Raw genomic sequence first — 14,926 nt, 5'->3', positions numbered from 1 at the left:
GGATTAGAACAGCAGACAGCATGCAAGCATGCAGGCTCCTGCATGGTGCACCAGTTATAATTACACACCGAAACCACGCATATACACACAGGCCTGTCCCCATTCACGCTCCCAACCAGAAGCAGAATGGCCTCCAAGCCTGCAGGTCCAATCAGCCAAGTCCATGACATGAGGGTGGGGGGTGGGATGGGGGGGCGGTGGGTAAGAGCCGACGCCTTGAGGCTCCAGAGATCCTGTCCCATCCTGACCTTCAGTGTGAGTGCGCACGTGGGGGCGTGCCCGTGTGCACAAGTGGTGCGGGTCTGCAGTTTGCAAGTTCTCCCTGCGACCATGTGTGTGTGTGTGTGTGTGTGTGTGTGTGTGGGGGGGGGCTGAACAGAACCCAACATTAGACCACCAGCCTCCCCCCCGCCCCCCCAGCACCGTTACACCCAGATCTCATCTCTTTCCCTGCTGATTCCCCACACCCCTCGATTACCCGACCGCTGCCTCCCCAAACACTTTCTCCGCCTCTTCAAATACCCAGCCCCCACGGGGTCCCAGAGATCCACCACCCACTTCCTCCCACACCCAACGGTGTGTCGATCCAACATCGCCTTGCGGGGACAAAGACTGAGGGTCACAGAGCACGCAGAAAGGCCGTTTGGCCCATCCATGTCCATGCTGACCAAGACGTACATTCAAACTAACTCTACTGACATAGGACGCAGACAAGCTCAGCTCAGCACAGGCCCTTTGGCCCACAATGTTGTGCTAACATTGCAACCTACTCCGAGCTCCATCTTACACTTCCCCTTCATGTAGCCCTCCATTTTCCTACCATCCATGTGCCTATTTTACAGCCTTTTAAATGTCCCGTGTGTGTTGGCCTCTACCACCATCCTTCACAGCGTCTTCCATGCACCTATCACTCCCTTTTAAAAGTGACACCCCCCCCATACTTTCCTCCAATCACCTCTAGAATTATGCCTTCTATTACCCATTTAAATGCAGCATCTCCAAGTTTGCGGATGACACGAAGCTGGGGGGCAGTGTTAGCTGTGAGGAGGATGCTAAGAGGATGCAGAGTGACTTGGATAGGTTGGGTGAGTGGGCAAATTCATGGCAGATGCAATTTATTGTGGATAAATGTGAAGTTATCCACTTTGGTGGCAAAAATAAGAAAACAGATTATTATCTGAATGGTGGCCGATTAGGAAAAGGGGAGGTGCAACGAGACCTGGGTGTCATTATACACCAGTCATTGAAAGTGGGCATGCAGGTACAGCAGGCGGTGAAAAAGGCAAATGGTATGCTGGCATTTATAGCAAGAGGATTCGAGTACAGGAGCAGGGAGGTACTACTGCAGTTGTACAAGGCCTTGGTGAGACCACACCTGGAGTATTGTGTGCAGTTTTGGTCCCCTAATCTGAGGAAAGACATCCTTGCCATAGAGGGAGTACAAAGAAGGTTCACCAGATTGATTCCTGGGATGGCAGGACTTTCATATGAAGAAAGACTGGATGAACTGGGCTTGTACTCGTTGGAATTTAGAAGATTGAGGGGGGATCTGATTGAAACATATAAAATCCTAAAGGGATTGGACAGGCTAGATGCAGGAAGGTTGTTCCCGATGTTGGGGAGGTCTAGAACGAGGGGTCACAGTTTGAGGATAAAGGGGAAGCCTTTTAGGACCGAGATTAGGAAAAACTTCTTCACACAGAGAGTGGTGAATCTGTGGAATTCTCTGCCACAGGAAACAGTTGAGGCCAGTTCATTGGCTATATTTAAAAGGAAGTTAGATATGGCCCTTGTGGCTACGGGGATCAGGGGGTATGGAGGGAAGGCTGGGGCAGGGTTCTGAGTTGGATGATCAGCCATGATCATAATAAATGGCGGTGCAGGCTCGAAGGGCCAAATGGCCTACTCCTGCACCTATTTTCTATGTTTCTATGTTCCATCCTGGGGAAAAATAAATGGTATTGGTTGTCCACTCAATCTATGCCTCTTAACGCTGTGCACCTCTATCATGTCACCTCTCCTCCTCCTTCGCTCCGGAGAGAAAAGCCCGAGCTCGCTCACCCATCGTCATGAGACGCCTTCTCTAATCCAGGCCGCATCCTGGTAAATCTCCTCTGCATCCTCTCTCTAAAGCTTCCTCATCCTTCCTATAATGAGGCGACCAGAAAGGAACACGGTGCTCCAAGTGTGGTCTAACCAGGGTTTTATAGAGCTGTCACATTACATTGAGGTTCTTGATCTCAATCCTCTGACTTAACGAACGATAACACACCACACGCCCTCTCAACAACGCCATCCACCCTCGCAGCAACTTTGAGAGATCTACAGTATGGACGTGGACCCTTTTCCCTCCACACTAGGAAGAATCTTGCCTGGGCACTATGAGAGATTCTGCAGATGCTGGAAGTCCAGAGCAACAGCCACAAAACTCTGGAGGAACTCAAGCAGGTCAGGCAGCATCCATGGAAATGAATAAACAGTCATCGTTTCGGGATGAGACCCTTCTTCAGGACCGGAAAGGAAGGGGGAAGATGACAGAATAAGGTTGTGGGGGGGATGGTAAGGAGGCTAGCTAGAAGATGACAGGTGAAGCCAGGTAGGTGGGAAAGCTTAAGGGCTGGAGAAGGAATCTGACTGCAGAGGACAATGGACCATAAAAGAAAGGGAAGGCGGAAGGGCATCGAGGGGAGGTGTTAAGCAAGTGAGGGGAAGAGGTAAGAGGCCAGAATGGGTAATAGAAGAGGGCATGGGGAGAGAAAAAAAATTACCGGAAGGAATCAGAATCAGGTTTATTATCACTGGCGTGTGATGTGAAATTTGTTAACTTAGCAGCAGCAGTTCAGTGCGATAAATATAGATAAAATAATAATAAATGAAATAAAAATAATAATAATAAAGAAAATCAATTACAGTACATGTATATTGAATAAATTTTTAAAACGTGCAAAAAACAGAAATACTGTATATTAAAAAAGTGAGGTAGTGTCCAAGGGTTCAATGTCCATTTAGGAATCAGAAGAAGCTGTATCTGAATCGCTGAGTGTGTGCCTTCAGGCTTCTGTACCTCCTACTTGACGGTAACAGTGAGAAAAGGGCATGGCCTGGGTGCTGGAGGTTCTTAATAATGGACGCTGCCTTTCTGGGACGCCGCTCCCTGAAGATGTCCAGGGTACTTTGTAGGCTAGTACCCAAGATGGAGCCGACTAGATTTACAATCCTCTGCAACTTCCCTCTGTTCTGTGCAGTAGCCCCCACATATCAGACAGTGATGCGGCCTGTCAGAATTCTCGCCACGGTATAACTATAGAAGTTTTTGAGTCTATTTGTTGACCTGCCAAATCTCTTCAAACTCCTAATGAAGCATAGCTGCTGTCTTGCCTTCTTTATGACTACATCGATATGTTAGGACCAGATTAGATCCTCAGAGATCTTGACACCCAGGAACTTGAAACTGCTCACTCTCTCCTCAGAGTTCCTCTGATTGGCCTCATTGTGGCTTGGCGAAAGAGGTGGCCATGGACTGGCATGTCAGAACGGGAATGGGGATGGAAATTTAAATGGTTGACCACCGGGAAATTCCGCTATCGGCGGACAGAGCAGAGGTACTCAATTCAGTGCCCCCACCCCCAACCCAACTAATTTATGGCGGGTGCACTCTGCCTTCAAGTTCGACCTTCCAAGCAGTAGCACTTTTTTTTATTCGCAGTTATTTTGTAAATAACACTATTCTTTGCATTTCTGGTCAGATGCTAAATGCACTTCATGGGCTTTGTATCTGTACTCCGCACAATGACAATAAAGTTGAATCTAAATCTAAATCTAAGTCAAAGTGGATCGCTCCACGCTTCTCCGGATTGAACTCCATCTGCCACTTGCCCGCCCAGCTCTGCTTCCTACCAATGTCCCGCTGTAACCTACAGCAACCCCCCCCCACACCATTCAGAACACTGCCAACTTTTGTGTCTAACGCAAATTCACTAACCCATTTCTTCATCCCTAAGGCATTTATAAAAAAAATCACAGAGAGCAGAGGTCCCAGGATAGACGTTACTGGTCAGTAACCTCCCTGCAAAGAGCTCTCCATTCACTACCACCCTCTGCCTTTTATCTGTGAGCCAATGCTCTATGCACAGAGCAAGTCCCCCTGCATCCCATGCCTTCTTTCTGTAAGAACCTTCATTCCCAGCACTTGGTGGTCCATCCCTTTCTAGACCGGGGATTCCCAACCATTGTTACGCCATGGACCCAGGCCATCATCCATAAACTCCTCATCCATCTACCTGCCCACGAATCTGTTAACTATATCGAATGTACCTGCCTCAACTGCATCCTGTGGCAGCCATTCCACTAGGGGGCAGCACGGCCAGCGTGACACTATCACGGAGCCAGGGACGCGGGTGCAATGCCTCCGCCGTCCGGAAGGAGCTCGTGTGTTCTCCCCGCCACCGCGTGGGTTTTCCCCAGGTGCCCCGGTTTCCTCCGTAACGTAGCGGTAGGCGCGACGCTATTACAGCACGGGGCGTTGGAGTTCACTCCTGGCGCCCCCTCTGTAAGGAGTCTGTGTGCTCCCCCCCACTGGGCAGAGATAGTTGGTCACAAACATGAGAAAGTCTGCTGGAAATCCAAAGCCCCACACACACACAGGCACACAAAATGCTGGAGGAACTCAGCAAGCCGGGCAGCGTCTATGGAAACGAAAACAGACCCTTCATCTGGCCAGCTGAGTTCCTCCAGCGTTTTGTGTTCCTTTAAGTTAATTACCAGGGAGACTGATGGTCCCACTAGTACAGAAAAATAGGAATGGTGTACACGGGGGTAGCCAGACAAATCAGTGAGACGACTCCCGTGGGGGGTCGAGGGTCGGGGGTGGGGGGTGGGTAACAGAGACCAGTTGACCCTCCACATCGAGGACTTCAGAGCACGCAGTCAGAAGCGGCTGGGTTGGGTTCGGAGAGAGAGACGGAGGACTCGGTATGGTTAACATGACGACACTCCTGTCTGGTGACCTGGGAAAGGTCTCCAGACAGAAGTGGCAGCTACTTCCTCTCTCTGTGACCGCTGACTGACTGGCATTTACTGGTCGGGTTTCGCATTCTGGCTGTGATTTCCCGGCCGGTGCGCACACACAGGCGGAGGGGAGATTCAGGTTCTGTGTGTCTTAGTGCGCGAAGCGACACTTCACCAGACAGGTCAAGCAGGTTCAGCCGGAGGGAGGGAGCAGGACAGGAAATTCCCCTCTGACCTTCCCTGCTCCTCTCTCTCCACTTTCTCTCATCCCCACTCCTATCCCTCCGCCTTTCCAATTTCCCCACTCTCGACACCCCTCACCTCCATCCTCACCCCTACCCTCATCCCTCCTACCCACACCTATTCCATCCCTACCCCTCCACTCCTCCCTCTCCTACCCACACCTATTCCATCCCTACCCCTCCACTCCTCCCTCTCCTACCCACACCTATTCCATCCCTACCCCTCCACTCCTCCCTCTCCTACCCACACCCCTCTATTCCATCCCTCCTCCTCCATCCTCGCCCCTCCTCTCCTACCTACATGCCTCTATTCCATCCCTCCTCTCCTACCCAGACGCTTCTATTCCACCCCTCATCCCTCCCTACCTACTGTCTGTCCCACTCACCTCCGGAATAGGCCCCAAGCCTCAGCCTGTCCCCCGCTGCCCGGCCCGGTTGTTGACACTTAGCTTCGCACCTGCGCACAAACCCTGGCTCGCATTCGCTTTGATCGACAGTTCCACTGACCATTCAGACTGCAGCTCCGTTCACAATATCGACCAATCCACGTTAGATAGGCGGATACTTTGAGGGCTCCTGAAGGGAAACCAATGAAACAGTGGCATTCTCACCTCAAAACCAATCACCGGAGTTTTCCTCTTCCCTGCTCAGATGTTAGCCAATTAAATTGCAATGTATGTAATTGACAGCTACATTCATCAGTAACGAAAAGAGAAAATGAAACGTCCCGCCTATATTTTAACCAATAATTTCGAGAATAGTTTGATTGATTTGGCTTGAATCTCATGGTAAATTGAGGAGGGTAGTTGTGTGCGTTGCCTGGAACACTGCGACAGGTGCAAAAGAGTCTGATGGACAGTTAAATTATCCAATAAATAAATGGGCTATATATCTCCATCCAATAGGCGTTAGGTGGGCGGTGTTAAACTCAGGGGCATTAAAAATTGTTGAAAAGTTTCTTCAGAAGGGGTAGGTGAAAGGAGAAAGGGAAGGAGAAAGGAATGTAAGTGAATGAGGAAGTTAAAGAACGGAAAAGAGATACGAAGTTTCAGAGAGGGAGAAGTGGAAGACAGCAGCGAGAGGGACGAAGGGAGAGGAAAAGGGGAGGCGAACGGGGTGAGAGGCAAGAGGGATCGAAGGTTGAAGAGAGAGAAGGAAAAAGACGGAAAAATAAAGGGAGAAAAATAAAGAGAGAACGACAGGACAGTGAGCTACAGAGGGTAAGGAAGGAGAGGGAGGCGGGAATTAGAGGGAGCGAAAGGGGTAGGATAGGGAAAAGGAGACTGACTGAGGGACGAAAAGGAAATCGAGGGTTGGAGAGTAGGAGTCAGACAGCGGACTGAGAGACTGAATGGGAAAGTGAACAAGTACGAGAGCGACGGGGAGGAGGTAAATAGAGAAGGAGACGGTTAGTGGAAGGGAGGGGAGAGAGAGCGACAGGTAGAGAGTTGTTGAGAGACGGAAGGGAAGAACGCAACAGGTAGAGGGTTTGTGAGAGGAGGGGGAAGAAGGAGGGGGTGAAAAGGGAGTGAGGCAGAGGACGGTGAGGGAGTTTAGGTGAAGTGAGTGACGGGGTACGGGTGACCGGGTAACGGGGAGAGGGCGAGTGAGGAAGAAGGGGAGAGGGAAGTACTCCTGCTGAGCAGGGGAGGGGGGGCGAGATCCGTGGTGCGGGGCAGGACGGAGAGAGGAGTTCCGCGGTGCGGGGGAGGGAAGGAGGAGATCCGTGGTGCGAGCACGGACCAGGCGGAGTATTTGGGAATACAGGGAGCAGTGACCCCGAGAGCGGTGGCACCAGATGTGCCGGCAGTGAGCGCAGTCCCGAACTCGCATTGGCCATGGAGGAGAGGCTGCGGGCGTTCCTCCAGCACCTGAACGCTTTGGAGCAGGCGGATGGCACGGAGAACTGCTTCGCGCAGGAGTTCCAGGTGAGTGCGGCCCCTCTCCTGTCGTGCTAACCCCACAACTTCAGTCTTGTCAATGGTAGAAAGGTGGGCGAAAGAAGAGGAGGAGAGGAAAAAGAGCCTGGAACCCCGGTTACAGAAGAAGCTGGAAGGGCGCTCCCTTTACCCCATTGCCCCGGAAATTTTACTTAGTGTTCTGGCTGTTGTCGTTCCTCCTCGCTGTAACCCCTCTTTAGGCCAATGGCTCAGAAAGATGTTTAAGGCTGAAAAATTCGAGGTAAATTTATTATATATAATTTCTTATATATATTATATGTGTGTGTGGGTCTGTGTGTGTATGTGTGTTAGTATATATATATTACCCCAAGATTCGCTTTTTTTGCATGCATTCACCATAGAACAGAGAAATACAATAGAATCAATGAAAAACTACACACAAGGACTGGCAAACAATGTGTAAAACAAAACAAATTGTGCAAATACAAAATAATAATCAATTTAAAATACTGAGAACACAAGCTGTAGAGTCTTTGAATTGTGCGTCCATAGGTTGTGAAATCAGTTCAGTAGTGAGGTGAGTGAAGTTATCCACGCTCATTCAGGAGCCTGATGGTTGAAGGGTAACAACTGTTCCTGAACATGTGGTGTGGGACCTAAGGCTTCTGTACCCCTTGATCAATACTAGTAGCAAGAAGACAGGATGGCCTGGTTGGTGGGGGTCCGAGATGATTGATGCTGCCTTCTTGTGGCAATGCTCCTTGTAAATGTGGTCAGCGGTGGGGAGGCCATTGTCTGTAATGGACTGGACTGTATCGATATTAAGGGAAAGTGCAGAGCACACCAGGATAGCAGCATGCAGGATGTTCAACTGAAGTCCATTGACAAACCTTCATTTACAGTATGTGAACTCCTCCCATGTGGGAGCAGCTAACTGAGTGGCGTTGGAATTAACTGCGGGCTACACCTCCCTTTCTTGGAAAAAAAAAGTAAAACCGTTGCATGTTCTTAAATAAGATTGCATTGAAATTGCAGTCACCAAAATTGAGCAATTCGGTTCACTTTACCCACCACATGTAGCTCATGGTCCTTGCATAAACTTTTTTTTTAAATTGCCAACATAACTACCTCTCTCTTTGTTTTTAAACTGTCTCCCTCTCACTGTTTCCTCTTTTCACCAATTCCTTTCAAAAAAAAGAACAGTCTCATTTGTGAAATGTTTTCAGCATTAGAACTCTTTAAAAACACCGAATCTAATGAAGTAGACTACCTGAACCCTCTGGCAAACTGAGAGGATTATTCTGCCTCTTTAGTCACTTTCCCTGAGCTGTTAGGCTATGGAGGATATCTCTGTGGTGGGACAGATAAACAACCCAATCTGGTACGGGTTCCTGGAAGTGTTGGAGTGGACGGAAATTTTTGAACAGGTACCAGAATCCTTGTCATAAGGATCAGGCCACTCTATTTCTTTCTCTACCTTTCATGGACTTTGAAGGCACACGAATGCACACCCGTTCCACCTGATTGCACCTTTTTTTTTGTTCTGATCACAAATGATCATGGTGCACACTGCCAGACTATTGTTCCTTTGGTGAATTGGTCTGAAACCCAGACGGCTTCACCACTCCTGAGCGGCGGCAAAAGATTCTGCTCTGTGTCTGAGATGCTCTGCGTTCTCTTGTGCTGCGGACTCAAAATTTCTCACTCTGTCCAAGTCCGGTAAGCGAGGCTGGAGAAGGGAAGGAGGAATGGGCAGGCCTGTTCTCAGTCTCTGATGGACTGTAGCCATTTGCAAAAGGAGTGGAGGGATAAGCTAGCGGTGCTTTGAGGTGTCTTTTGCCTTCAGTAAGAGACTCTTAACAGTTTCCACTTCTCCATTTGTCTCTGGGCACCTTGAATAGCCTGTCTGGTATTTGAACTCATAGTCCCGAGAAAAGGTTTTGAATTCCGAGCAGCTGCATTGTCTCTGGTATTTCATAGTGAGTGAAGACAGTTTTCAGGTGCTGTACAACTGCAGGTGAGGATGTAGGGGACAGCCTGGAGACCTCAACATTCTGTGAGTAGTAAGCCACGGTGAGAAGATACTTAATCACAAACAAGAGAAAATCAGCAGATGCAGGAAATCCAAGCAACACACACAAAATGCTGGAGGAGCTCAGCAGGCCAGGCAGCATCTGTGGAAACACACACAAAACACTGGAGTCCTGCTGAAGGGTCTCGGCCCAAAACGTCGACTGTACTCTTTTTCCACAGACGCTGCCTGGCCTGCTGAGTTTCTCCAGCATTCTGTGTGTGTTATTTGTGAGAAGATATTGTTCCCTTTTCAGCTTGAAAATGTCTGTGCCTGCAATTTGCCGTGGAATGTCTGGGAATTCTGTGGGACAGAGAGGTTCAGCCTGATTTTTGTGCAGTCTTCTGCATGCTTCATGTTGCTTTACATAATCTCCCAGTTGTGTGCAGAGAGCAGGGCACTGCACAGATTGCCTTGCTCTTAGGCGACATTTTTCAAAGCGTTGATGCCTTTGGTGGAGTTGACTGATGATCTTGGCATGCATAGAAGTGGGAATGACGAGTCTGGAGCCCTTCAGCAACAAACTATCAAGAATAGTGAGTGCATCTCTTTCAAACCATAAGGTCTGAGTTCATGAGTCCTTTTTGGAACAGCTGGCCATCCATGCTCACAGTACTGCATAACCATGCCGCGGATTTGCTCCTTTTTCAACTCGGCATGAATTTTCTCCAGTTTACTCTGTGATACAGGAAAGCTTTCACGTACCTGAGCTAAGTCGATGTTGGTACCTTCCATAAGGGCGGAGTCAGCTTCCGTCCACTCACTGTTGCATGGCATCCTCAACAGAGCATCTGGTGTTGTGAAAACAATTTGCCTGGGGCATGTTCAATGTCATAACAGTCGCATAGCCTCATTCTGAATCGCTGCAGACGTGGAGGTAAGGCATCCAAGTGTTTCCAGCCGAGGAGGCTGACAAGTGGCTTGTGGCCTGTACGAATTCAGTGCCTATCAATTAGCAGCTGAAGCGTTCACAAGCCCACACTCCTGTTTCATGCCTGTTGGTCACATCGTGTAGTTTGTCGAGAGCTTGTTCGACGTTGGCCTGCGGTCGGACGGACACCACCGCCAAAATGATCGTTGAAATGTCCCGCGGCAAGTGAAACGGACGGCACTTGATCGAGAAGTGCTCCAGGTCTGGCGAACAGGACTGGGACAGCACCGCCACGTTTGTACACCACGAGCGGATCATGAAGCATGCGCCCCCACCCCTGCCTTCGAAAGACTCCGCAGTGCTATCTTGGCCCATCAGTCTGAATTGCTGCGTCCAGAACGAAAGAGGTTAACCAAGATTCCACGAAACAAAAGGCACCAGTGGTCCTAATGCATCTTTGGTGCAGCAATCTGGCTCTGAAATCTTCAGTTTCATTTTATAACAGCGACCGTACGTTTGCCGGGAAGACTGTCGACACTGGGAGCCGAAAGCCTCATTTTCTTAAATGGGAAGCGCGCTAGCACCTGCAACCAGATTGACCTGTTCGATCGATTTTAAATAACAGCTGATTAAAACGGCGTTGCTAACGGTACAGACCTTAGATAGAGTTGTGGTTCTCAGCTGTAGCAAGCTGAAACGGGAGTATTTGATGGTATCCATTAGAGCTGCTCGCAGGAGTCGCCTCTACCTTTGGTAACATACCAATTGTCCTCAAACTCCTGATGAAATATAGCCACCATTGTGCCTTCTCTGTGGCTGCATTGATATGTTGGGCCCAGGATAGATTCCAAGAACTTGAAATTGCTCACCTTTTTCTCACTTCCGATCCCTCGACGGCGACGGCGGTGTGTGTTCCCTCATCTTAACCTTCCTGAAGTCCACCGTCAATTCTTTGGTCTTACTGACGTCGAGTGCAAGTTTGTTGCGGCGACGCTACTCAGCCGGCTGATATATCACGCCTTCTCGTCACCCTGCAATCCCGATTTAACCTTAACCTAAAGAAGGGACAGTTTATAACGACCAGTTAACCTACCGACCGGTACATCTTTGGACTGTGGGATGGTGGAGCAGGCTCGATGGGTCAAACGGCCTACTTCTGCTCCCGTGTATTTTCGGTGCGTCTCGGTCCCTTGTGTCCGGGCCATCTGGCGGGGCTTCACCCATCTCCGCAAAAGAAATGAAACTCTCACGGATCTGCGAGCGGCACTCTCCTCCTGCACAGAGCCACGCTGATCCCCGTCCCGTGGAATCTTCTCCCGGCGCTTCCCGGCCGCGCTGCCAATATAAGGACCGCCAACCCTTCTGGGGTCAGAATTAGGTTTATTACAGACGCAAAGAGATTCTGCAGATGCTGGAAATCCACAGCAACACACACACAAGGAACTCAGCAGGTCAGGCAGCATCTAGGGAGGGGAATAAACAGCCTAGATTTCGGGCTGAGACCCTTCTCGAGGACCCGAGACACCGACTGCTTTTTCCTCTCCGGAGATGCTGCCTGATCTGCCAAGTTCCTCCGGGAGTGCGTGTGTGTGAGAGAGATAGAGCGTGTGTGTGTGTGTGTGTGTGTGTGTGTGTGTGTGTGTGTCTGACAGACCCTGGATTTCCAGCAACTGCAGAATCTCCAGTCAGAATCAGAATCAGGTTTAATATCAATAGACAATAGGTGCAGGAGTAGGCCGTTCGGCCCTTCGAGCCAGCACCGCCATTCACTGTGATCACGGCTGATCATCCACAATCAGTATCCAGTTCCTGCCTTATCCCCATAACCTTTGATTCCGCTATTTTTAAGAGCTCTATCCATCTCTTTTTTTTTAAAGCATCCAGAGATTTGGCCTCCACTGCCTTCTGGGGCAGAGCATTCCATATATCCACCACTCTCTGGGTGAAAAAGTTTTTCCTCAACTCCGTTCTCAATGGCCGACCCCTAATTCTTAAACTGGCGTATGTCGAGCCTTCAGATATCTGTACCCCCTCCCTGATGGTAGCAATGAGAAGAGGGTGATGCGTGATCCGGGTGCTTGATGAGGGATGCCGCCTTTTTGAGGCATCGCTCCTTGAAGATATCTTGTGTGTGATGGTCTGTAAACCCTTGAATACGAAATAGTACAGCGCAAAAGTCTTGGGCTCGTCTATACAGCTACTGTGCACGGTACTGTGGTCGTCAGCGTGGAGCGGAGAGCGAGTTTGTATATCTGGCGGGAGCAGAGGATGTTGGGGATAGCGAGGGTGGTGTGCCATGGGAGGGGTGTGGGACAGGTGGCAGGAAAGGAGAGCCGAGGGTGGGGAGCGGCGCGGGTGCGGACCCACCCAGCCCTGAGACACCCGGCGAGCTCATATATTCCAAACACTCGGTCTATCGATCATTACAGAATGTCCCTCTGGTGCTTCCCGCTGCCTCCCCTCTTCCTTCCCCTTTTCCCAACCATGGCCCCTTCCCACTTTCAGTCCACAATAGAGACGCGGATCAGAATCAGGTTTATCATCACTCACATATGTCATGAAATCTGTTGTCCGGCAGCAGTGGAGTGCAAAACGTAAAATTACTGCAGTACCGTGCACCCTAGCCATGTATATGTGCCTAAGACGTTCACACAGTACTCTATATTATGTCTTTCCAGTTATCAAATAACACTTAGTACTACTGAGCTAATAAATTTACTTTGAACTTTGAAACGTGAAAAGAAAAGCTCACTTGGATTTAAAGAAGCGATTTCCCCCGAGCTAAATCTCCCCGATCAGTCCCTGTATCCACCTAATTCCCGCTTCTCAATTTCTGCTCCACTGCCCTGCGTCATGGCCTCGGGTCCTCGGCAGAATATTCTGAGGGCACTGAGTTTTGTTGTGGTTTTTTTTTTGTATTCTCTGCGGTTTATTAATTATAGTTATCCATATTGTTGCGCTTCGGGTTTTTGTGTTACTGTTGGGATATCTCAAGTTGCAATTGTCCCGACTTTGGAGGTGCATTTTATTGGAATAGTTACTTGCAACCTTATAAATAACCTGTAGTTAAAATGCCCGACCTAACTCCTCCCCGCCCTCCACCCACCTCCACCCAGTTTTCTGGTAATCCCCATGGGGTGTTGTTGGTTCTTTACGAGAAAAGGTCGGCGCTCAGCCCAGCTCGGATGGAAAACGTGCGGCGGGGTGGGTGGAGGGCAGCCGGATTCGAACCCGGGACCTCTCGCCTCGAAGTCTGGTGCTGATGCCGCTGCACCACCGGCCTTTTTAAGCACCACCGGTGCGGCTTACCCATGAGGCAACGAAGATGCCAATAAAAATCTCCAAGAGAACCCAAGCCATCTCAGTATTGTTTTATTATTGTCACGTGTACGGAGGTACAGTGAAAATCTTGTTTTGCATACTGTTCATACAGATCAGATCATGACAGAGTGAGGTAGAATGAGGTAAAACAATAACAGAATGCAGAATAAAGATTAACAGCAGCAGAGAAAGTGCAGCGCAGGCAGACCATAACGCGCAAAGTCAGAACGAGGTAGATTGTGAAGCCGGGCCCATCTTAACATACAAGGGATCCGTTCTGACATCAGCTGCCCCTGAGCGCGGTGGTCGGTGCGTTCAGGCTGTTGCACCTTCTGCCCGATGGGAGAGGGGAGAAGAGAGAATGTCCGGTCTGGGTGGGGTATTTGATTCTGCTGGCTGCTTTACCGAGACTGCGGGAACTGTAGACAGAATTGATAGAGGGGAGCAACACAAATCAAAGTTGCTGGTGAACGCAGCAGACCAGGCAGCATCTCTAGGAAGAGGTACAGTCGACGTTTCGGGCCGAGACCCTTTTTCCGTGACGTGCTGGACTGTGTCCATCACTCTCTGCGGTTCCTTGTGTTCACGGGCAGGGCAGTGGCCGTACCGAGCTGCTTTGCTCGCATGCAAAATGCGCCCTATAGTGCATCGATAAAAATCGGTGAGGGTCGACCGCGTTTCTTTGGCCTCTTGAGGAAGTAGAGGCGTTGGCGAGTTTCCACAGCCGTGACTTCGGAATAAAGTGTGACAGTTACAGAGAAAGTGCAGGTAAAGGAGGAGGTGCAAAATCATAATGAGGTCAAGAGTTCATTTTATTGTGCTAGAGACCAATTTGATGGTCTTAAGAGAGGAGTCTCTCCTGTCCTTGAGGCTGATGGTCGGTGCCTTCAGGTTTTTGTATCTTCCAGATAGGAGAAGGGAGAAGAGAGGATCTCCTCCTTAGATTAGAAACCATAGAAACTACAGCACAGAATCAGGCCTTTTGGCCCTTCTTGGCTGTGTCGAACCATTTTCTGCCTAGTCCCCCTGACCTGCACACGGACTATATCCCTCCATACACCTCCCATCCATGTATCTGTCCAATTTATTCTTAAATGTTAAAAAAGAACCCGCATTTACCACCTCGTCTGGCAGCTCATTCCACACTCCCACCACTCTCTGTGTGAAGAAGCCCCCCCTAATGTTCCCTTTAAACTTTTCCCCCCTCACCCTTAACCCATGTCCTCTGGTTTTTTTCTCCCCTTGCCTCAGTGGAAAAAGCCTGCTTGCATTCACTCTATCTACACCCATCATAATTTTATATACCTCGATCAAATCTCCCCTCATTCTTCTACGCTCCAGGGAATAAAGTCCTAACCTACTCAACCTTTCTCTGTAACTGAGTTTCTCAAGTCCCAGCAACATCCTTGTAAACCTTCTCGGCACTCTTTCAACCTTATTAATATCCTTCCTGTAATTTGGTGACCAAAACTGAACACAATACTCCAGATTCGGCCTCACCAATGCCTTATAC

The 14,926-nt window shown here is 49.5% G+C and overlaps 2 protein-coding genes across 7 annotated transcripts in view; one reads left to right on the top strand and one right to left on the bottom strand.

Annotated features, from left to right (window-relative positions):
• The window catches only part of LOC134338879 (vacuolar fusion protein MON1 homolog B-like), a 36,744-nt gene extending 30,981 nt beyond the window's left edge, over positions 1-5,763 (bottom strand). The window contains exon 1 of the mRNA XM_063035038.1: positions 5,636-5,763. The gene's annotated coding sequence lies outside the window, so the exon portion shown is untranslated. The remainder of the gene's footprint in view (positions 1-5,635) is intronic.
• Positions 5,764-6,192: 429 nt separating this feature from the next.
• ptpn18 (protein tyrosine phosphatase non-receptor type 18) overlaps positions 6,193-14,926 on the top strand; it is a 65,143-nt gene continuing 56,409 nt past the window's right edge. For 3 of the 6 annotated variants that reach the window (XM_063035072.1, XM_063035070.1, XM_063035069.1), the window contains exon 1: positions 6,193-7,177. In XM_063035072.1, the coding sequence (XP_062891142.1) occupies positions 7,088-7,177 (90 nt within the window). In that variant the 5' untranslated portion in view covers positions 6,193-7,087. The remainder of the gene's footprint in view (positions 7,178-14,926) is intronic. The other 3 variants (XR_010016305.1, XM_063035073.1, XM_063035071.1) reach the window with 2 other exon arrangements.

The sequence above is a fragment of the Mobula hypostoma genome, chromosome 28, assembly GCF_963921235.1.
Source record: "Mobula hypostoma chromosome 28, sMobHyp1.1, whole genome shotgun sequence".
Taxonomy (NCBI): domain Eukaryota; kingdom Metazoa; phylum Chordata; class Chondrichthyes; order Myliobatiformes; family Myliobatidae; genus Mobula; species Mobula hypostoma.
The sequence above is the reverse complement of the archived record's forward strand: the minus strand, read 5'-3'. Positions and strand labels throughout refer to the sequence as shown.